Here is a 23,983-nt window from a genome sequence, read left to right as displayed (position 1 = left end):
CAACCACCACAGCGTTTATTTCCCCTCTATGCAGAGCCCGAATCGCGTGAGCAATGAACTCGTGAATCCATCGGCAGCACGGCAGTCCCTGGCGAGCCGTATGTGCGTGTGTGTAAGCCAGAGTTGACTGAAGGGCCACGGTGAGTCTCTGTACAGCACCCACGGTGCCACCTTGCAACTTTTCTTCTCTGAAGGGGTTGGAGTTTATCTGCACCGTTTCTTTCTCTTTGCTTTGACAGCTAATTCCTGTAAATGTATCTGGGTAGCACATTAACAGCGCTGATGTATTTATGCTCCATTTCTCGCTGTTCTGGGGATTCGAGGCAGATAGTGGCAGCCTTGATGCGCTCTTTACAACATCTTGGGAGTGAAAATGCTGAAAACACTAAATTTGGTGCCTTTAGAACTCACCTGTCCTGTTTTGACCTTGCTCTGCTTGGAGGTAGCAAGAGCAGCAGCTTCCAGTAGAGAGCGGGCTGTGGGCTCGGCACGCTGCTCACCAGTAGCTGGGCAAGGTCCAGCGGGGCCCACACAGCCTCCCTGTCAGGAACACGTACGCACACATGCTTACATGGACACACACACCTTCATGCACGTGACGGAGGCATTGGGAACAACAACTCACAAAGATGAAACCCGGTCCAGGCTTTGCCCCGAAGACCTTTGGACTAATGGACTTAAATGTTATTATATTCAGTAAACTACTTGAATCCGAGCCTCCTTGCCCTCAAGACGCAGTAGTCTTATTGGCCCACTCTCTCTAGCCACCAGAGTGCCATGCTCTGACCTATAAATGTTCAGATCTCAGTGCCAGAGCCAGTGGAAAAATAATAAAACATGCCTCGAGTACTCCCACCCTACACCCCACCGCCATCACCCACTCGCACCGAGCTCCCTGGTACCCCCCATCTCCACCCTCCCCATATTACGATGTAACTATTTATATTTTACCTGGTAAGGCACACTAAGCTGTACGGCTCTTTATCAGAAGTGACCTGGCCACAAATGATAGGTCAATGAAGTGGGGTATCATGTGGAAATTTATAGCAGCTAAATACTCTAAATGTATGATTCTAAATGTGGAAAGGAAAATCGGAAGACCGGGAGAAAAATCCACAAGACCACAGGGAGAGAGACATGCAAACTCCAAATATACAGGCGTCAGGGTCGAGATCGAACCCACGACCTCCTGCATATCAGGTCAGCGAGTTAACATCTCTCCACCGTGGCGCTCCACAGTGCCCCCCACCGGTCTCCACGTCTGAGCTGCAACAACTGCATCACCACAGAGGACTTCTTCAGATAATCGGAGCCACCACCTCTTCATGGTGTCGCCATCATACACGTCCACTGCCATTAAATTCTAAATCACGACTTGGTCATTAAAAAATGCCATCTCCTTCAAGAGTAGGTTAATACTGTGAGTGAAATTAACCGATAAACACATGTCATATGTTTCACAAAGTAGGCCTACTGCGTAACCGGCATCATTGTCAGATTTTGTACCATTTTCAAAAATCACTCGTAAAAATTCCTTGATGTCGAAACGCAAAGCGATTGTTGCCCCCCCACTGTGAAATCTTTGAGCAGGACACTCCTGAAATCGGGTCTCTCTTGGGTAAACAAGTGTCAGGTAAATGTAACGTCAATCCGCTGGTCACAGCACAGCACAACGGTCATACCCGAGAAGTTTCCGGTAGATGCTTTGCACATTGATTTGATGAGCGACTTGCTTCCTGAGCGAGAACAGGCTGTAAACACACAAAACATCACGCCCAACGGAGACATGAGTTACACAACACGTCCAGGAGAGGATTCCCTGTCATGGTCCCCGCTCATCATCTCAGATGACTCGCCACCGTTGGTGGTGGGGGACAGGGCGTGTTCGGACAAACCACGTAACGTGACGACAACATGAGTGCGCATCCTGGGGGCTTTGCAGAAACGCAACGGCTTCTGCCAGGGGTACCGCACGGTAGACAGCAGTGGAAATTCGTTTCACGTACGATGTCCCCCACAGGTTTGCGTCTAACTCTATTAAGTTACGCAATTAAGCACACGGAGTATTTTTTACAATTACGGTTCATTGTTCAATTAAATTGGGCAAAAATGTCTCCGAGGCTCTGTACCTGCCTGAGGCTCGCTTGTAATTACCAACACATGCCGACTGGTACCAGCGGTGTCAAGATCGGCCTCTGTGGAGGAGGCTCTTGCAGGACGCTACTGGCCAGTTGGAGGCAGTCGCCCTCCAACAATAACGGAGGGCGGAGGAGCGACGCTCACAACAATGAGCGGAGCGCCGGGTGGCTAAAGCACAGCAAGTTGGCACAGTAGGGGGCACAGGTGGTGCATCAACCAGTCATCTGAGTCATCTCAGTCAGTCGACCCATGGCACCTGCTGGGTCTGTCCCGTGACCTCCTGCCAGCGGGCATTCGACACTTCACGTGGCCTCAACGTGCACATAGCCTGGCACAAGCGTCGTGGTGATGTCACCGCCACTTAGTGGTGAATGGCGGTTGTTGTTGTCTACACCAGGTGCAGGTACATATCTATGCCATAATGATTACCTGTGGTTGTGAACTGAATTGTTGTGAGACTGGTGAGTGGTGCTTATCTCCACCGGTGGCCCCGAGGCCATGCAGCGACGCGTCACGATTTGAGCGTGGCATCTAAATTATTATACCAAAAGAATAACCGTAAACACTGTGCTTTAAATAGCCGGCATCCTAACTAATGCAACATTATTCAATTTCATGAAGCAAAACTAACATTTATCACTTCTAGCTATATTAAACAATCGGAATGTTGTGGAGCTGAAATGCCGGTTGGGGGTTGACTCGGCAAATTGTCCCTCCTCCCAGAGCCGCTACAATAAGCAACACTTGGTGGGAAAGCCAACATCGATTGTCCTATGGGGAGAGACTCTACCGCCACAGGAATGTAGAAATTCCACCACTGACTTCAGCTTTTGAGCAGCAAGCCGCAGTCTCCACGTGCAGCCTTTTAACCGCCTGCCGCCCTCGCGCTCGGCACCTGCTCGTGTCGATGTGGTCGCGCGGCTCGGTGCCGTCCTCGCGCTCCGCCTGCGGGAAGTGGCTGTGGTGGAAGGCCGACGCGCAGTAGGCCGGCGCCGCCGGGAACGTCAGCATAGACCTCCGCAGGCGCTTCCTGGCGGCCAGCCTCGTGCTCCACCTGCAAACAACAAACCACCCGAGTGATATCTCGAGCGCTCAAGCGATGGGAATATCTCATTCCTATGTCGGGGGCCGTGTCTATCCGTAGGACAACCGCTGTTCGAGATGTTAACTCCCTCGCCTGGTATGCAGATGTTCGTGAGTTCGATCCCAACCCTGACGCCTGAAAAAATGGAGTTTGCATGTTATCCCTGTGGATTCTTCTCCGAGTCTCCCTCCGGGTCGATAAAATTAGTACCACTCGTGGGAAAGTCAACAGGAATTAAACTTAACGTGTTTATTTTACCAGGTAATGGCCACTGACCTATATAGCTCTTGATAGCTCAACATAGTGGCTTATCATGTGGAAATTTATAGCAGCCAAATACTCTAAACGCGAGTTTCTAAATGTGGAGGGAAAGAACTGGAGGACCCTGATAAATATCCACACGACTAATGAGAAGATGCAAGCTACTAGTACATAGCTGTCAGAGTTGGGATCGAACCCACGACCTCCTGCGTACCACGCGAGGTAGTTAACAAGTCCGAGCCACCGTGACACTGTCCTGGCACCTTGAAAATGACGAATTTGTATATCCTTATATTAACGTGGAAAATCATCTTTGATGTGAAGAACTTTGCTCATACGCATAATGTGTCTACAGAATCGCATGAAGAATCTCTTGGAAATACGTTGGGGGGGCATACCTGTGGAAGTACTGCCTGGTACGAGACAGCGACACGGCGGCCGCTGCCAGGGCGAGGCTGCGAGCTCGCTCTCGTGCTCCCTGCTGCAGCTGAGTGACGAGCTCTGACACCTCTTCAGCCATGACCTGTTCCAGCAGGAAGCCGCTGACCTCTTCACCGCAGCGCGAGATCCGCTCCCTCAGCATCTGCTCCTCGGCGAGACTGCGCGCCCAACAGCCATTCCAGCAAGCGTCAGCGTGGGGCATCGGCACCGGCGATAGACAACGGGCGACCATAAAGCCACCTGAGTTCATCCGCATCTTCTCAAGACCAGGCTGGACATGCACTGAGAGGAACAAAGATCCACAAAACATACACAGTCTGTTCTTCTAGAACATGGTAGTTGCGTTCCTGGAGAAGACCCCGTGATGGAAAAATGGCTTTGTAAACACATTGCTGCGGAGGGAGCTGGTAGGAACGTTGGGTTGCTCGGTCAGTGGCCAGGGTCAACGGCGGCACCACGTGGTGTATTCCGCAAATGTGCCCGACTGTGAGGGCGGGCACAAGCCGGCATGAGTAGGTTAAACGTTGAGTTTTATAAGGGCACCACGGGGTGAAAAGCCCCTCCCCACCCAGCCCCACCCCTCCCACCCAGCCCCACCCAGCCCCGCCCAGCCCCACCCTCCCCACCCCTACCCTCCCCACCCTCCCCACCCAGCCCCTCCCCACCCTCCCCAGCCCAAGCCCACCCTCCCCTCCCCACCCAGCCCCTCCCCACCCTCCCCTCTCCACCCAGCCCCACCCCTCCCATTTTATCCGGGTGTCCGGATACACGTGGACAGACATCCACAGACATACACAATTAATCCCCTGCCTCCTGTGAATTAATCCCGGTTGGGATTCCAGTCCACTACGTTTCCTATCAGTATAATATAGGGTACAGCACCGTCCGCGATAACACGTGAGGATGCGTACGCAGGCTGAAGACTGAGGCACTTGGGTAGCATCTAGAAGCATCCAGCAGCATCCCACCTTGTGAAATGCTACGCTGAGGCAGTCGTACAAACGGTTATTCCTACTCGCGCGACGTAGTTCCGTTGACTCAATCGCGTTATATGCAATTCGCATCCACGTTATACAAAAAATTTGTTCACTAATACATTCATCGCATTCTGTCCAATTCGCGTTATGAAAACAACACGCCATTATAGCAGAACAGACTGTACAGACCTTATCTTGTAGACACGTGCGGAGTGTGCCCCAGGCTGCCTAACATGAGTGTACGTACGGGTTTGTTAGTGAGGATGAGGAAGTGAGGGCTATGTTCCAGTGTGCCATTATGAAACTCGAGCGAATCGAAATCGCTCCCATTCGTTTTAACTCGCCAATGTCAGGAGGTGTCGCGACAATGTCGGAGTGCCTAACTGCGGTGCTCATTTATAGGTACGCATCTAAAAAGAAGCGGTGTTTGGATTGCATCTTGCTTTAATTGCATATATGCCGACTTAAAGCTTTCGTGACTGCAGGAATTAATAATCTTGGGTCGTTCGGTAAAGTCACGTAGATAGCTTCACGCGAAATTGATTTCTCTAAGACGAAAGTACTTTGCAAGCCCACTGGCTATCAACAAAGATTCGTTCATGAAGCCACCCATATATATAGACAGAGACACAATTTAAATCGAGAAGCTGGGCACAAACTGAGCAATCATTGGAAGGACGTTATTAACCAGTTTAAGTCATAACTGGCTGTGATGTTTCCATCCTACTTTCCGATGTTAGTAGTTATTTTCGACTCTCTGGTTTTACATTAACAGGTTAAATGCCTTTACATTAAAAGGTTAAATGTCTCGCTAACACAGCCATCTTACATTGGCATGCTAATCTCTCACAATACAATGGCCACCTCCGCAGCTTCGTCGTTGTGGAGGTAGCTCTCCGATCTTACATTGACATGCAAATTTCTCACTTTAACATCACTAGCCCCGCCCACTTCGCTTATGACCCTTGGGCTACACCCATTTCAAACCTTTAAAACATCCTGCCTCAGCAGCTTTCCCGCTATTTTTTTTTCTTCTCCGAAGGACGATTGCTTGTGTTGCGATCGAAACGTCGTAGTATTTTGAACCTATCTACGTGACTTTACCGAAAGACCCAAGAATATGCATATACAGTAAAACCTTGGATTGCGAGCACAATTCATTCCGGAAACGTGTTTGTAATCCAAAGCACTCGTATATCAAAGCACTCGTAGATCAGTTGTGATCACGTGATGCTCGGCAGACAAAGCGTCTATACCTACTACTCGTATTGCAAGACCTCGCTCGTTAATCAAATTAATATTTGTTAAAAAAATTTGCTCGTCTTGCGAAACACTCGCAGACCAAGTTACTCGCAATCCAAGGTTTTACTGTATGCCATTCAACAAAATTCTTGGCATCCAAAATAAATAAAACTTTCAAATAAACAAGTGTAAAACGTGTTGAACAATTGCTTCCTCCATTTCTGCACGTGTAAAGTAGGAACACGCGCACACACAATGTGAACATTAAATGTTTCGTCATAGATCTTTGGGTCACGTAAGTAAAACGTGAGCAGTAATAAAAAAAATATTTACGAATCATATTGGTCGCGAAAGCCCGTATGTTAAATTAATTGTTATGGGGCGCCACGGAGGCGAGATGTTAACTCCCTCGCCTGATATACAGAACGTCGTGGGTTCGACCCCCCTGACGCCTGCTGTATATTTGGAGTTTGCGTGTCACTCTGCCTGTGGTCGCGTGGATTTTTCTCCAGGTCCTCCGGGTCATCCCCTCCACATTTCTAAACATGCATGTAGATTATTTGGCTGCTATACATTTCCACGTTATAAGCTACTTCGTTGAACTATGATTTGCGATAGCCAGGTCACTTCTGCAAAATAACTATATAGCTCCGCGCGCCTTCCCTGGCAAAATACAAACAGTTTAGCGAGTTATATGCGTTGTATGCGGACGCGGCCAATTGCCCATCAGCAATGCACGAGCTCACCGGAGCTGCGTGGCCGCGATCTCGGAGAGCAGAGCAGATGCCACTTCCTCGGTGAGTTCATGGCAGATGGCCAGCGCAGCGTGCTCCCGCACCTCGGCACGCAGCCTGTACACGCATGCACACGCACGCACGCATGCGCACGCACGCGCACACACGCACATATGCGGCAACATGTAATCGGGTCACCGGCAAGACAGCCACCACAGCATCAGCAACACTTCCATCTCTAGTATCCCGCCTCTAATGCTTCCTTAATGGCCCACAAGGAGAGCATCCCAATTGAAACGATTGCAGGGAATGTCTGCCCTTCCTTTTAACCGCGACTTCATGTAGAACAAAACGTGGCACAAGAGCGCATCTCAAACAACAGGTGTCACACCATCGGATGAAAAATCAACAAAGTAGAAACATTACGATCAGATAATTAGCATTTTTTGCCACGGCAGCAAAAACGAAGAGTTCAATGGCACGAGTGTGGTGCGGCTCATTCACCGCTCTTGTAAGATTTTCTGTTTCTCCTCGGCGATGCATGCACTGCCGAGCTCCCGCACGGCTTCCAGCGTGACGTCTTCAGTGAGCGCGCTGGCAATGCCCTCTGCGCACCTGCGGCACCATAGCCAGGCCCCCCGAATGCACCGTGGTGGAGATAGACATTATTACAGAGTCCAGGACAGCAAGCTTCGCAGCTCAAGTTTTACATCATAAGAAAACGGCCATTATCATGGGATCATCATAAAATGATCAATTTGGCCTCACCCAAAAATAAATTATGAATCTAAAATATTTCAGATACAAGGTTTCAGGTGTCATCTCAAGGTTACCTAAGACACTAAGGCTGATCTGGGTGAGTACTGGACACACAATGGCAGTCCGAGAGATTATTTGACCAAGGAAGAAAGTGGCTCTCTTTCTAGGCCACCTGACTCATGATGGCAGTACAAGTAAAATCACGAATATAATGAGCCAATAATGTCCGTGTGTAACGCACGTGACGTCACTCCACGTCGACCAGCCCCCCCCCCATTAATAATCATGAACGGGGTGACCTCACTCCGCATGAAGATGGGGTGGAAAGGAATATTTGTTTACGCAAATTATCTTTCATTTTGACTTTTCTTTATTAAGCTTATAAAGAAATCAACGCAGCAACTAATATAACGAGCCATAAAAGGCTGTGTGTGTGTGTCCCGTGCGTGACGTCACTCCACATGCGCCCCCCCCCCCCCCCCATTATTATTCATGTGTGCCTGGATCTTTTGACTAACGCAGAAGGTCGAGCGGCGATGATCAATTTTTAAAGCAAATTCGCTTTATAGAAAGTGAAGGCAATAAATAATTATACGCTGCATCACAGTGCACTTGGTGCCTTTGATTTCTTCGGCACGTCCAACAAAAGGCAAGTGATCTACTTTACGCTTCCCAATTATTCTACAATGAACATTTCTCTGCTACTTTGCAGACACTGTATCGAATTCCAATTGTTTTCAATCCCAGCGAGCGGAAGATAAGCATCAGAGGGGTGCATTGCAAGTAATGAATGTCCGTTAAATACTGTACTACTGTGACATTACGTCAGGTGTTTTATGACATAGTTGCGCGCAACAACCACTGCCATTCATGCAGTGCTGCGGTCAAATGCTGTGACGTGTTTTATGACTTCCTTTTGTGCAACATTCACTGCCATTAATACAGTGCTACGGTGAAATGCAGTGAAGTGTTTGATGACATACTTTTTGTCAATATTCCCTGCCGTTACATTTAGACAAGATACAATTATACTCTGATCAACTTAATCCTAACTCTAATGCTCCTCTTCGGTCTTCGTTATTTGCTAAGTTACTTCAGACATTATCAGCACTCTACTTTCTTCACTCTGCGCTATCAAGCGGCCATCGGTGAAGATAAATTTGTGAGTTAACAGGTTCAGGTGATTTGAAAACAGTGCTCAAGTGAAGTTACAGGGTTTTTTTTAATTATACAGCCAAAGAGATTGTTGTTTGCCTTTGCCTATTGTGTAAGATACCGAATAGTCCCTGGTCAAATTTGTTTACCAAATTGGATGCTTCTTTTGCCTCTATGCTCGCTAGATTTGGCCCCTCTGCCCCTATACAGTGTCTAAAAAGCCGTGTCAAAATCTAAATATCCTCGGTGGCTCAAATTGTTCATCAAGGATAGTCAACTGCAGGGAAACCTTTTGAACAGTGATAAGAAATTAACACAAAATATCGAATCCCGAGAAATCTTTTAAAGTCCTTAATTTCATGTAATAACTGAAGAAAAAATATTTGTGCTACATTTCCTAATAAAATTAACAATCACACAATAAAACGTTAATTTACATCTTTAATATTACAGCTTCCATCATAGGACAGGCTAACAAAAGCAAGTGGAGAGAACGCACACAAGCAGAAAAGGTTCTCGAATGTGGATGCAAGGTACTATAATGTACTCAAACGTGAACCTGGACTAACATTAGAATAAAATATCACAAGACGAAAACAAACACGTGATATTCTCATGAAAACAAGCAGAACAGTCAATCGATTGCAAAGGACGGGCATTCGCAATAGGCGAGTGAATGGGTTCACCTGACGATACCACACGAGACGCGCACACACGCGGCGTACACACACGCACGAGACGTACACACACGCACGAGACGTACACACACACACGCGGCGTACACACACACACGCGGCGTACACACACGCGGCGTACACACACGCGGCGTACACACACGTGACGGGGCCTGCGCATTCGAGTCGAAGGCTGCAGCGACATTCCTGTCATTTGTGTCGGAGACAGGGACAGGAAGCAAGCGCGTACAGCGGTGGCGACATGTTTTTTCCATCGCCTGGTATGCAGGAGGTTGCGCGTTTGATCACGACGCTGACACCTGCTGTATATTTGGAGTTTGTGCGTCTCTCTCCCCGTGATCGCGTGGATTGTTCTCCGGGTCCTCCGGTTTTTCCCCCCACGTTAAGAATCAACACGCATTTTGCATTGTTTGGCTGCCATAAATTTACACGCGATAAGCCATATTGTTGAGCTATCATTTGTGGCCAGGTCGCTTCTCAAAAAGAGCTACATAGCTCAGTGGGCCTTGCCCTGGTAAAATAAAAATACTCCCAAAAAATGGAAGGCATACCCATATGCGAGGCTGAAGTGGCGCATCACCTCCACGGCGAGCTCCCCGCTGAGCTGGGGCACCACGGAGAGCAGCAGCTCTCCCCACACGGACTCCACGACCTGGCACACACCGCATGATCACGCGTCAGTCACGTCACGCACAACCACAACAAGGCGCCAACGTGACGGGACAGATGCGCGTCCCATACACGGACCTCGACACAGAAAATTGAGCCAAATGACAACAACAGAAGCAACCGTAGATGTTGGGGGGAGGGGGGGCAGATGTAATAAAAATGAGGATGATGATGTCGACGATGATCGGTACTGCCTTTATATGGCGGTTGCCTTGAAATGACTCTATAAACTCAAAAGCCCTTTACATCATATCTCATACCGAACATTCGAAGGGCAACCCCAGCAACTGCTGTCCCTGTTATGAACAAGGTGACTCAGCACCAGTCTGAACATTGGACATTATTCTGCCAGTAGGGGGAGATCATTGTTTCCTCTGTGTATTCCAAATTGAGTGATTTGTGGATATTTGTAGAAATTTTGAGAATAAGTACCCCGACGCCGATACACAATGGGCTGCTTGTTTTAAATGACATCAGGTGATCTGTAACGACCACTGCGAAGCAGACGCCGCACAGTAAATTAACGCACCGGAAGGAGTAACTGGGGCGGCCCGTCAGATTCGAATTGTAAAACTCCGTAACAAGTGTTACCGCTGGGCCATGTTACAACCACAATGTGGCCATCTTTAGTGCAATGATGTCAACTCAACTATTTTTATTTCACCAGGTAAGGCCCACTTCGCTATATAGCACTTTTTCAGCTCAATTAAATTACTTATCATGTGGAAATTTATAGCAACCAAATACTCTTAACGCATGTTTCTAAATGTGGAACCTGGACAAAAACCAACTTGGTTACGGGGAGAACATGCAAATTCCAAATATAGAGGTGTCAGGATTGGGATCGAACCCACGACCTCTTGCACACCAGGCAAGGAAGTTAACATCCCACCACCGCGGTACCCTTCTCGCCACTGTGAGCAATAGCACTCCTCTGAATGTGCAGCCATGCGTCCGTGTGTTAGTACGGTGACGTGGCTCAGCAGTAGCGCAATTGCCACTTGTAGCAGAGGTTGGTGGTTCGAGCCTGTGGGCGCCCTAGTTGATGCACGGTGTTAACCACGGTATTAACCATGGTATTAACCGCGTCGGATGGGAGCGCTTTTTCAGAAAGAAAGTAGGGCCATGTGTGCCAGCGTCAAGGTCCAAAATTGAGAGAGCTAAAATGGCTTGGAAATTACTTCATTAGCAAACGCAAAGCAAGCGTTGTCCCTTGTTGCGAAAACTAAGCAGGAACCTCCTGAGAAAAGTCTTCAGCCTCAGCGAGGCTTTTCATGGGTCATCGAAAATATTAACAATCATAAAAATGTGTTGGAAAGTCACCTTGGTGAAGGGTTGAGCAGCACGTTTCACCAAAACACACACATTTTTGTAGGCAACTTAACTAAGGCACCAACACACCGTTTCGCCCTGTGGTGCCCATCCTGTGAAGCCCACCCTAACCCCGGCTGCGTGGCGCGTGCACTTCACCTGCTCGTCAATGAGCGCAGGAGACCGAGCAACGGCAGCGACCGGAGCAGCAGCAACGGCAGGTGGAGGAACGGCGATAGGCGGAGGAGCGGCGGCGGGCGGAGGAGCGGGTGCAGCGGGCGGCACCGGCACGGCCGCGGCAACCCTCGGCGGGGCGGCCGCGGCAACCGACGGCCGCTGGGGGGGGGGCAGCGCCGATATTGGGGCCACGGCGTCCGCCGAGGAGCCTCGGCCCTGGGCCGACATGCCATCCTCGCCACCTGGCAACGGAGGAGGCTCCGCTAACTCACTGGGACGCTGAGGCTGCGCACGCGCATGACACGGAAGGGAGGGCGGGGAAGGGAGGCAGGGAGGGAGGGAAAACGATGCATTGTTAGAGCCACAATCATAGTCGTCTGCAGCTGAGATAGGAAGCAGAGGTCACGGTGGCTCAGGAGGTGATGGTAAAGTGGGTGAGGAAATTAACAGCAAAGTTCACGCCAATGTGAGCCTAAGATTTCCCGCACCTCCGATGATCACGGTTGGCTATGTACGGTGCGAAAGAAGTTCAACATACAAACATATGGGTAATGTCGTCTATGCCACCGCAGCATGCAGTCACTTCCTGCTTTCTACCTTTCATAGTCAACATCCAAGCACTAGTCTGTGCGTCCATCGTGATATCCCACCATCTGGTTTCAGGTCTTCCTCTTGGTCATCGCCCTCTAGAGTGCCACTCCCAATTCCTATCGAGGCAACCTGCCCTCCTACATTCTGCACACTTTTTTTTACTATTTTAAAATATTTGTACTATTTTGTATTTTACCAGTTAAGGCAACTGAGCTGTATAGCTCTTCTTCAGAAGAGACAAATGATAGCTCAACGCAGTGGCTTTTTGCGTGTAAAAACAGGAGGGGGGCCTGGAGCAAAATCCACGTGACCACAGGGAAAGAGGCACGCCAACTCCAAATATACGGGTGAGGTAGTTAACATCACGCTACATGCCCCGGCCACCACAATCTCCTTTGCCTAATTAAAGCCAACATCACTTCCTCACGATGCCAAAACGAAAAAAAAACAGCTATTCTCATTGGCGTATAAACTCCCATTGTGGCACAAATGTATTCATCAACAAAATACCCTGATTAAACCACAGACAATGTCAAAGGGAATACATTTGATGTACCATTTAAAATACATTTCACTGGATGGTGCTCAGGGTCAAAGGCTCAATAAATATAGTGTTGCAGCTTGTGAGTACGCGAATGCAATGCAGCATACAATTTCTATGCCCCATGCAATGAAGTATGTATTGCTGTAGAAGGATACTGCATCTAAGCTGGACGCAAAGAGTGACCAATGTAGAAGTAAGAGGTTGCACAAAGACGACCTGATGATGCAGGCAGTGATGAGGAGTAATCTGGCACTATTTGGACACATATGTAGGATGGCCAACAGGGAAATTACAAGTGTGTTGCTCGGAAAAATGGAAGGAACCGGAAAGAGAGGAAGACCGAACAGACAATGGCTTGACGACGACGACATAAGAGATTGGTGACAGAAAAATGTTGCACTACTTAAGCATATTGGCACAAGACGGAGAAAAGTGGAAACAAATGACAAAATGTGCAATGGACAACCTACGGGCTCTCTGCCCATGGATCGGGATGATGATGACGACGATGCAATGAAAGCAGGTCTGGCCCACGTACCCTCCCTCCCTTCAGATGGACCACTGATTACGCCAGCCAGCTGAGACACGGTGCCACTCGACGAGCTCACCTCTGGAGAGAACGCGGGGAATGAAGTGGCGGCGTCGGGCGCATCTTGCTCGGCAGGTGGCGCGTGAGAAGACGCGCGCTCAGGAGGCTCCGGGGACGCGGGAGCGCACGCTTGCGTCAAGACCGCCGGCGCAATCTCCACGGGAGCCACGGCCTTGTGCGAGGAGGCCGCCGCCGCGGTGGCGGCGGCGGCGCCCAGGCTCACCGCCGCCCTCTCCGCTGGTGCCGACTGAACGGTGGCAGGAGCACGTTTTGGGCTACAGGCCGCGGGGGTGAAGGTGAACTCCATATCCTCCACGAGCGGAACTCCTCTCTCCGCAGGCTTTCCGAACACAGGGGTATCCTTGGGATCTGAAAACAACATTCAAAACACAACCACTCTCAGGACAAAAAAAACATATATGAAGACTGGTAGTGCTAAACGTGTATGATGGTAAATACAAAAAAACCTATACCATGGAATGGATATTGGCCAAATGTCACAATGATGACAAATTACCTGCAAATTACTGCATTGGGATTACACAAAGCAGCAACATCACTGCCAGATGACACAAACTCGGCAGGACCTGCAGCAATCGCGGGCGACGGCGTCAATGCCACGCTCCTTAAACCTCAATTGAAAACTCCTTTCGTCCCAACTGCAGTTTGTGTTTAGTTAGTTTTCCTTCCACCACACCACGAATAAGCACAGTTGGCTGGCTATTTACGGTGCGAAAGAAGTTCAACATACGTACATACACATGAGTATGGGTCTCTGTGGGTCTCTATGGTTCTATACGGGTCATTGGATCTCTGTGGGTCTCTATGGGTCTCTTCCTTCCCATATTAGGAAGTCACTGGAACAATGCATTTTAAAATAAAAACTGAAAAATCATGCTGTGTCTAGTTTGTTGTCCTTCCCCCACACCTACGATTAGCACTTTTGGCTACATAAGGTGCAAAAGAAGTTCAACATACATACATATACGTATGGGTCTCTGTGAATCTTTGTTGGTCTCTATGGGTCCCCTCCTCCTGACATTAGGAAGCCACTGGAGCTGTGCACTTTTAAATCTATTGAAAATTAATGCTTTGGTGTTTAGTTTATTGTCCTTCCCCCACACATCCGATTAGCACGGTTGGCTGGCAATGTACGTTTCAAAACAAGACAAACGTACGCAGACACGCACGCACCTTCAGCGGAAAAGTCGCCCGCGTACTGGCCCTGGAGGTCGAAACTGCTGCTGGGCACGTGCCGTGGAGCTCCGCCGAGCGGCGCCCCGTTCACCACCTCTCCCAGCAACGTCGTGAGCTTGCACTCGATGAAGGAGGACTTCTTCATCGCCAGGGTGCACTCCGGTTCGATGAACGACGAGCGATTCAACTCCACAGTCCTCCACACAGACACGCACACAAGATAAGTCAGCATTTCTAGGGGTTGTTGTAAGACCATGTCAACATGACACAATGTAATCGGTCATTGTGGTGAAAATAACAATGTAAATAAACCTACAGGATGCCTCCTTCCCATATCAGTCCCACCGCTTACAAAAAAAAACAAATATTTTTTTACGCATTCCATCAGCCACGCGGCCTTCTGGGAGTGCATAATTAGGGCACTGTCCAGTTTACATTTAGACATACCTTGCAATTCTTGTTCATATTTACTCTACTCCTACTCTGTGACGTGTTTACATTGTGTGCGTCATTTCCCTTGTCCCAATGCTGCTCTTTTGCCAGGTCTCTCTCTCTGTCTCTCGTCACCGTCACGGATGGGGGGGATGGGGCACGAGTTATTTCCCACCAAAAAAATTGGACGGTCGCAATTATCCACTCCGTTTGTTTCACTCGCAAACACACCGAGTCGGAAACTGCAGTGCCGAGGGGCTCATCGTATCAAGCAGCTCTCGGCAACCGCCGCCATCGTTCATCCACCGATGTTTTAGTGGGGACGCACGCCTGGGGGGGGTGGGGAGGCTCTTACTCATCGGTCACATTGAGGCCGTAGTGGGAGAAGAACTCGGCAGCTTCCTTCTCGCTCGTGAAGAGCAGCGTGTGCATCATCTGCTGGAGCGGCAAGCTGGAACTCCGCTGTGGCACCGTCAACGCCACGTTGAGGGCCTTCAGTGCGTCACGCCGGACCTGCACGACCCAATCACAACACATTAACTCGCGAATCGACGATTGAAACAAATGATTTGTCGATGCAGCCGGTTCTCCGATAACGTGGAAGTGGCGTTCCTGGAGAAACACCGCACGATGGGAAAATCGCGTTATAATAAATCATGTATAATATAGGGGGTAAAGCACGGTCCGCGATAACGCGTGAGATGCTTACGCAGGCTGAACAAAGACTGAGGCGAGTGTGTAGCGTCTCGAAGCATCCAGCAGCATCCCACCTCGTGTGATGCTATGCCGAGGCAGCCGCACAACCACTTATTCCTACTCCCGTGACGGAGTTCAGTTCGCTCCATCCCGCTAAATTGTATCTGCGTTATAATATATATGTTGCCTCATACATTCATTGTGTTATATCAAATTCGCGTTTTGAAACCAAGCGGCGTTATAAGAGAACGGACTCAACTGCGCTGTGGCCTTAAAAGGAAAATAATGAGACGTTTTGGGTAAAGGCCCTTCTTCACAGCACAGAGATGCCGGAAAGGTAGCAGGAGTGTTTCTGTTACTCGTACCAGCACAGGAGGAGCGTGTCAATGCTTCTCTAGGTATACCAGGACGGTGTGGATACGGTGGGGAGTATCGTCTCTCACACGCACTCATTCGCACCTGGGTGAAGTATCTGTGCAGTAGGCAAGCGTTTAGGTAGGAGGCAGACTTCACCAACTTGAAGAACCGAACGAAGTTGTTACTGTTGAGCGCTGAAAACACTTGCACGGCAAACTTCACCGGTGAAGAATTTCTTATTTCCTCTCGAAACTGCTGCACCTCTCTGCCAGACACACAGTCCACACAAACATAAGCGCATTACTCGCCATCCACTGTAAGCACCCAAATTTAATTCGGGCAGTTTCATTCACTTACGACAACTCAACAGCCCCAAAGCACGATGAACAACATCAACAGGCAGACAAGACACCTCTTGTTCCCATTCATGGTCCTTGGGGTCCCCCGTACCAACCAAAGTCGATAACCACTGACATGATGAGGAACGGTAAGCTAGTGCACACATGCAAGGATAGCATCATACAACGAGTCACAGTGGTGAGATGCGAACTTCTTCGCCTGGTGTACAGGAGGTTGTGGGTTCGACCCCGACGCCTGCTGCTGTATATTTGAGTTGGCATGTCTGTTGCTCTGTGGTCACGTGGATGTTTCTCCGGGCCCTCGGGTTTTTCCCTCCACATTTAGAATCAACATCATGCGTTTACAATATTTGGCTGCTATAAATTTCCACGTGATAAGCCACTTTGTTGTGCTGTCACTTGTGGCCAGATCGCTTTTGGAAATGAGCTATACAGCTAAATGGGCCTCACCTGGGAAATTGAAAACGGTTTTTTTTCAACGTGCATGTTCTCCCAATGGACAAGGCTAGCATGCCAAGTGGTGAGCTCACACCATACATATATGGTCATGGTTTGTTGAGGTACGAGGAAAAAAAAAGACGTAGACAAGTGGAGAAGACGCTGACTAGATCTTTTGGGTATGATGGACAAATTATGACGCAGGGCCAACCGCGTCAATAAAATGCCGCTTCGACGATGGTAGCAGCAAGACAGCCGCTGCCACCATCGTCCACTGCCACCATCGTTCGCTGCCACCATCGTAGCAGCGGGAAAGCCGCTGCATTCCGGTGTGCCGCTCGATGCTCACGTGCACGGCTTAGTGCAAATTGTCACTTAAAGGATCACGGCACCGAGGTTACCCAAAGAAACTGGACAAACAACTACACACCTGCACGGTAATTGAAACCCTACATTACACGTGACGGTAGTTGGTGAGAATAAAAAAATATATATTTGGCAGATAAAGAATTAATCTGCTGAATTCATAGAAAAAACAAGGAAAGTAATAATTTATGTACAAATGGAAATATACTCTATATGTGGGTTTTGTATGGCGTGACAATGTTAAAGGGAGGAAGCCTGGTCTTCGAGCAAAATAAGTTCCTTGTAGCGTCTGCTGGAGAAGATGGTGACGGTCACACGATTTGTAATGCATGGCCTCTGCACGTGCTATATATACGCACTTATACATGCGTTTGGCTGGGTCTGATATCCACTGTTTAAACGCACACTGTGAGAGTCACAGATTTTAAATATTTGTATGCATGTATACCTAGTGTGTTATGTGTGTGCAAGTGTACATTTAGTGGGGAGCGGTGACGCAGTGGGCAGTGGGCAGTGCGCTGCGTTACAAACCCAGCAACCTGAGGTCGATTCTCACTCGTGACAAATAAGAGGCAAATGTGTGATCCGGTCCTGGTCCTGCCTTATGGTAACTAAGCCTTAAGTGAGCACCTGGTATGGCATGTGTAAATATCACTACTGGGAAAACCAAGGTGGTGGAGAGTGGTCTTGGTCACCCACCACCTCGTGAGCCGTTCCAGCCTTCATAGTTGCTCGCTAAAGGCACTTACAGCCTATTAAAGGCTACACGTGGCATCTATCTCTTTGTGTATGCTATACGACACGCTTGCTGTGTGTGTGTCAATCGACAGCCGGACAACCCTTGAAGTATTCAACAAATAAAAAGAGCAGAAGATTTCTGTCTGGCCGGGAGCACCTGAGGATGTCTCCATGGTTGAGGTTGAGCAGCACACTGTACCCTCGGAATTCTGGCTCTCCGGAACAGTAAATACCCTTATTGGCCAGGTCCTGGTACATCTCCTTCAGACTCTGCAGACATTTGGTCAGGTTCTCGTTGTTTATCTTGGGCTCAAACGTGGCCATGGGCTGCTGGCAGAGGTGGTGTGCGCAGAGCACGTGGAACCGGGTGCACTTCTCGATCAGGGACACCGAGATGGGTTCACACAGGTGCTGCTGTGTGATATCCTGCACACACACACACATACGTGCAAAACAAAGATCCCCATTATAGCCTTCACACACTGTTAGGGCAAGTGCTATTAGGCAAGCATCTATGAAGGCCGGAGCGGCACACAAGGGGGTGGGTGGCTAGCACCACGCCCGGCCGCCTTTGTCTCCCCAGAGGTGATGTTTACACTACACTAGGTACTCAACTGAGGCTAAGTTGACCTAGGGGAGGCCCTTAACCGATTCAGACAATCGTCACTGGTGTTGGCCGCGAGCGGAAATAGAACTCGGGTCACCGGGTTCGTAGCGCATGATGCTAACTGTTACACTACTGCTCCCCACACACACACAAGCACACCAGGGGAATGTGGCTTCAGTAACCTTCCTTCACTGCTCATGCTTTGTTGTTTATAGTTACGAAAAAGCATGCTGACATTTGTACACAATCTGTACCCTTTAAGAGTATGGCCCTCACAGACAACAGATAGATAAGCAGACAATAAATACACCACATACCCAAATGCGAGTCTGCGCATAGAATGCATAATTATTTTTACACATTCCATGAGCCACACAGCCTTATGGGGTGGCATATATATTGTTCCAGCCGCATGAGTTCAACACAGGAAAACTCTAGGTCGGTAATGACAAGTGCCTGCTGCGGTCTGTAACTTCAGCAGTGGGAAGACAAAGGTGACCGGGCGTGGTGCTGGCCACTCAACAACCCCTCCTCGTGCACTATACCAGCCTTCATAGGTGTTCACTAACATCATTTAACCAAAAAAGTCTGTTACGGCTATATGGGGGATCTTTGTCTTTGTGGAGTTGAGTGGTGGTGTGTGGAGGCGAGTGGTGGAGAGTGGAGGTGAGTGGTGGTGTGTGGGGGTGAGTGGTGGTGTGTGGGGGTGAGTGGTGGTGTGTGGAGGTGAGCGGTGGGGAGTGGAGGTGAGTGGTGATGTATGGAGGTGAGTGGTGGTGTGTGGAGGTGAGTGGTGGGGAGTGGAGATGAGTGGTGATTATGGAGGTGTGTGGAGGTGAGCGGTGGAGAGTGGAGGTGAGTGGTGGAGTGGAGGTGAGCGGTGGGGAGTGGAGGTGAGTGGTGATGTGTGGAGGTGAGTGGTGGGGAGTGGAGGTGAGTGGTGGTGTGTGGAGGTGAGCGGTGGAGAGTGGAGGTGAGTGGTGATGTATGGAGGTGAGTGGTGGGGAGTGGAGGTGAGTGGTGATGTGTGGAGGTGAGTGGTGATGTGTGGAGGTGAGTGGTGGGGAATGGAGGTGAGTGGTGGTGTGTGGAGGTGAGTGGTGATGTATGGAGGTGAGTGGTGGTGAGCGGTGGTGTGTGGAGGTGAGTGGAGGTGAGTGGTGGTGTGTGGAGGTGAGTGGTGGTGTGTGGAGGTGAGTGGTGGTGTGTGGAGGTGAGTGGTGGTGTGTGGAGGTGAGCGGTGGAGAGTGGAGGTGAATGGTGGTGTGTGGAGGTGAGTGGTGGGGAATGGAGGTGAGTGGTGGTGTGTGGAGGTGAGTGGTGGTGTGTGGAGGTGAGTGGTGGTGTGTGGAGGTGAGCGGTGGAGAGTGGAGGTGAGTGGTGGTGTGTGGAGGTGAGTGGTGGTGTGTGGAGGTGAGTGGTGGTGTGTGGAGGTGAGCGGTGGAGAGTGGAGGTGAGTGGTGGTGTGTGGAGGTGAGTGGTGGTGTGTGGAGGTGAGTGGTGGTGTGTGGAGGTGAGTGGTGGAGAGTGGAGGTGAGTGGTGGTGAGTGGAGGTGAGTGGTGGTGTGTGGAGGTGAGTGGTGGTGTGTGGAGGTGAGTGGTGGTGTGTGGAGGTGAGCGGTGGAGAGTGGAGGTGAGTGGTGGTGTGTGGAGGTGAGTGGTGGTGTATGGAGGTGAGTGGTGGTGTGTGGAGGTGAGTGGTGGTGTGTGGAGGTGAGCGGTGGAGAGTGGAGGTGAGTGGTGGTGTGTGGAGGTGAGTGGTGGTGTGTAGAGGTGAGTGGTGGTGTGTGGAGGTGAGTGGTGGTGTGTAGAGGTGAGTGGTGGAGAGTGGAGGTGAGTGGTAGTGTGTGGAGGTGAGCGGTGATTAGTGGAGGTGAGGGTGGCGAGTGGAGGCGAGCGGTGGCGAGTGTATATATGCATGTGGACATCTCTGATCGAGTCTGCCGCCGTACGGTGTCAAAGCTCCGCTGCGCGTACCTTGCGGATTCCTCGCGTGCGATTCCACACAAAGTCATACCACTCGGCCCAGTTGTCCTCCCCAATGTTCATCACGCTGTTCACGAGGTACTGCATCGTCATGTCGAGCACGTGCGGCGGCCGCAACTCGTGCGGCAGAGGCTCCTCCTGGTCCGCCGACGAGCGACTGTACTCCTTGATCACCGCCGCGTGGTTCACCTACGGCGGCAGACCGCGGCGGAGGGCGGGGGGGGGGATGCGCGCCGCGCGTATCGGACGTGAGGTTTCACCGCCGGCACGTGGGGCCGCAGTGAGAAGAACGCGGTGGCGTCACTTTCGTAGGCCCCGGCGCCGCAGGTTCAACTCCCGGATGAGGGGTTGAACCAACTTGGCCCATCACCTCCACAGGGAATGCGAGCTTCCCTTGGTGGGGCCATCGAGAGTGGTCATCGCACGGGAAGGCTGATCCCTGCCATAGGAACGTGGCGTTTCCCACGACGGCTTAGCGTCACTGTTTGACGTTTTACTTAAGATTAATCGTAACCGATTGCCATCATCAGCCGTTGCCTATCCGCTGCTGGATGAAGTCCTCTCCTCCAAGCCGTCATCATCCCTCAAGCTCCCGCAATGCCACAATCTATCCCAGTCCCTGCGTATGAGCTGCTCCAATTGCTCCATCTCCATACTGGAAGGACTCTCAGACAGAGTCCCTCCCTTGGCCGCCACTCCACTATTAGTACTGACCACTGGCCATCACCCCACCTTCTATCAGTGTGTTGTGGCCACGTCAACCTTAATCAGCTGCCAATATGATGTCTCCAAATTGTGTTTCTTCTCTGACCCATTAATCCAGGAGCTCAGAGCAGATCTCAATGAAACACGTAGGCTTTCGAGACAAATATTATCCATAAGAGGTTTAATTTGTATCAGATAGCGAAAATATAAATGTGTCGTTAAACCCGCCACCGCTCAACAGCCAATTAGTAAGGTTTCTCACGTAAACAAAACGTCCAAATAAGTTACTATTTCAGCACACCTGTGTGTTGGAGAGTAAACCCACAACATTTACAATTCGAGTCCCGTGACGTTTTGCCGGTAATTAAATAAAATGTTGATACAATTTTTTTTTTACAAACTACTTTCGTACTCTTTGGTTCTTTCGGTAAAGTCACGTAGATAGAAAAAATAACTAATAAATCACGACGTTTCGATAGCAACACAAGCCATCGTCTTCCGGTGAAACAATACAGCAGGCGGACTGCTGAGGAGGAAATGTAGCGAGAGAGCTACTGTAGCTGATGGTTATATAAACGTTTGTGGTGGGTTCAACCCAACCGTGGCTGATCACGATGATTGCTCACGCAATCATCGTGATCAGCCCGGTTAATCAATTGCTGGACGTAGGCCTCCACAAGCCGTTGCCGTCTCTCAGGTCCTGCAAAGTACGTATGTACGTTGAACTTATTTCGTACCGTACGTAGCCAACTTTGCTAATGGGAAGTGCGGGGGGGGGGGGGGAAGGACAACCAACTAATCTAATCCAAAACCAAGGCAACTGGCGCAATGCTGTCATCGGCCACCACCACAACCACAGCAGCAGCAGCAGCGGCAGCAGAGACCGCAGAAAAACTGGTGGCTTACCTTGTCAGTGCCCGGGATCACTTCATAAATGCTGAGCTGTTTCCTTATCTCCCTCAGGTACCGCTCCTTCTCAGGACACATATCCGAACATGTCCCTACGATCGCCTTGGCCTTCTCCAGTTCAGTGCGTCGTGTCCGGGCTTAGCAAAAAAAGAAGAAACAAAGAAACACAAGTCACAATCAATTTCAAAAGTAACTCATGTCACTTGAAACAGGTTGCTCTTCAATTTCCACTTTGTTTCCTTGTTGCGGTTTTATTCGTGTTTTGAAAACTGGTCTTGCAGTCATTTCGCTTTTTCAGTTTAAGTTACATATAATTTTTTTATCCGAATGCTAAAAGTCCAGAATAGAACGTGGCAGGCGAGTGTTGTAGATAGGATACAGCAAGAACGGCTGCGCTGGGCGGGGCCGATCGCCGGGACGGGCATCGGAGTGGTCTCAACGAGTCCGGCGGACAAAAGACCAATAAACTAAAACTGAACAAAAAAATGATTTTACCAGGTAAGGTGCACTGAGCTGTGTAGCTCTTTCTCAGAAGCGACCTGGCTATGACAAATGAAAGTTCAACGCAGTGGCTTATCACGTGAAAATTTATCGCAGCCAAATACTCATGAACGTACGTCGATTCTAAATGTGGAGGGAAAAACCGGAGGACGCGAAGAAAAATCCACACAACGACAGGGAGACACGCAAACTACAAATATACAGCAGGCGTCTGGGTTGGGATCGAACCCACGACCTCCTGTATACCAGGCAAGGTTATTTAACATCTCGCCACCACTTCTGGTACGTGGCATCAGTAACACATTGTTGTGTTTGAGTGGCAGCATCCAAGCCTCGTGGAGCAAAATAAGGAAAAGAGAGTGGGACAGCGAACTCAGCAGATCATTGTGAGAGATGAGCACTCTACCGTCGCACACATTCTCATTCTTTAGATTCCAAGTCCGTACCTTGTCTCATTTGCTTGTCTCTCAACTCCAGCAACTGGTACTTCTCCTCTGAATTTCCGGCAGCGGAGCCCTTGAGATGGGCAAGCGGCACGGTGGTGAACTCCTCCTTGGCTGCTGCCCCGCCCCGTGACACCTTCACCGGGAGCTCCACGCTCTCGGCGGCGGCGGCGTCTCGTAACGGCTCCAATCGTTTTGATGGAGACCTGGTGGACAACACGTGCTTTAAAATCATATCATCACACAAACACCGGTGCTTTTGCCATGGCATCGGCATGGGCTATTACCAATCAACTGTTAAAGTGTCAGAAGTATTCTCAGAAAACCCACGCAAGATCATGGCAAGGTAGACATTGTTTTACGAAATTAGTAACACAACTTCAAACTCAAGTTACATTTATACTCGATCATCCTAGTGAGATAAATATTGACCCCGTGTTTCACATCTCTGTCGATTTCTTTCTCTCTCCTCTCTATCAGCAAGCCTTCGGTGGTTTCATTTAATTTCCTCTATTGTTATTTTTTTAAGCCCTTTTCCCCAATTTCAATGCACTCTCCATTATAACACTCGCACACATTGTCTCTGCAAAGTATTGGAAACTGTTGCTGTAGAGTCACGTAGAAGGGAAACAATAAAATAATAAAAATATAAAACAATAAAATTCTCACGACGTTTCGACTGCAGTCGACTGCAAAAATAACCAAGAATATGAATCCCTGCAGTCATGAAAGCTTTAAATCAAAATGTGTTGCTGTAGAGTTTATCTAAAATGTGTTCTTGTGAAAGGCTCTGTTTGTAATAGCTTTGCCCTCTCTTAGGCTATGTGTGCCAGTATGTTTTCCCTTCCTGTGTTGAGTTTGTTGAGGACACAGCTGTCTCT

General features: G+C 49.5%; 1 protein-coding gene across 3 annotated transcripts in view; it reads right to left on the bottom strand.

Annotated features, from left to right (window-relative positions):
- MCM3AP (minichromosome maintenance complex component 3 associated protein) overlaps positions 1 to 23,983 on the bottom strand; it is a 47,660-nt gene that overhangs the window by 14,402 nt on the left and 9,275 nt on the right. For all 3 annotated transcript variants that reach the window (XM_076067199.1, XM_076067201.1, XM_076067200.1), the window contains 16 exons: positions 23,106 to 23,308; positions 22,156 to 22,295; positions 20,536 to 20,733; positions 18,109 to 18,377; positions 16,153 to 16,315; positions 15,353 to 15,510; positions 14,563 to 14,762; positions 13,388 to 13,737; positions 11,627 to 11,929; positions 10,039 to 10,139; positions 7,383 to 7,493; positions 6,891 to 6,995; positions 3,883 to 4,083; positions 3,035 to 3,193; positions 1,683 to 1,751; positions 412 to 540 (listed from right to left, as the gene is read on the bottom strand). In XM_076067199.1, the coding sequence (XP_075923314.1) occupies positions 412 to 540; positions 1,683 to 1,751; positions 3,035 to 3,193; positions 3,883 to 4,083; positions 6,891 to 6,995; positions 7,383 to 7,493; positions 10,039 to 10,139; positions 11,627 to 11,929; positions 13,388 to 13,737; positions 14,563 to 14,762; positions 15,353 to 15,510; positions 16,153 to 16,315; positions 18,109 to 18,377; positions 20,536 to 20,733; positions 22,156 to 22,295; positions 23,106 to 23,308 (2,859 nt within the window). The remainder of the gene's footprint in view (positions 1 to 411; positions 541 to 1,682; positions 1,752 to 3,034; positions 3,194 to 3,882; positions 4,084 to 6,890; positions 6,996 to 7,382; positions 7,494 to 10,038; positions 10,140 to 11,626; positions 11,930 to 13,387; positions 13,738 to 14,562; positions 14,763 to 15,352; positions 15,511 to 16,152; positions 16,316 to 18,108; positions 18,378 to 20,535; positions 20,734 to 22,155; positions 22,296 to 23,105; positions 23,309 to 23,983) is intronic.

This window comes from Petromyzon marinus, chromosome 15, assembly GCF_048934315.1.
Source record: "Petromyzon marinus isolate PM22_M1 ecotype Great Lakes invasive population chromosome 15, UKy_Petmar_22M1.pri1.0, whole genome shotgun sequence".
NCBI lineage: Eukaryota > Metazoa > Chordata > Hyperoartia > Petromyzontiformes > Petromyzontidae > Petromyzon > Petromyzon marinus.
The sequence above is the reverse complement of the archived record's forward strand: the minus strand, read 5'-3'. Positions and strand labels throughout refer to the sequence as shown.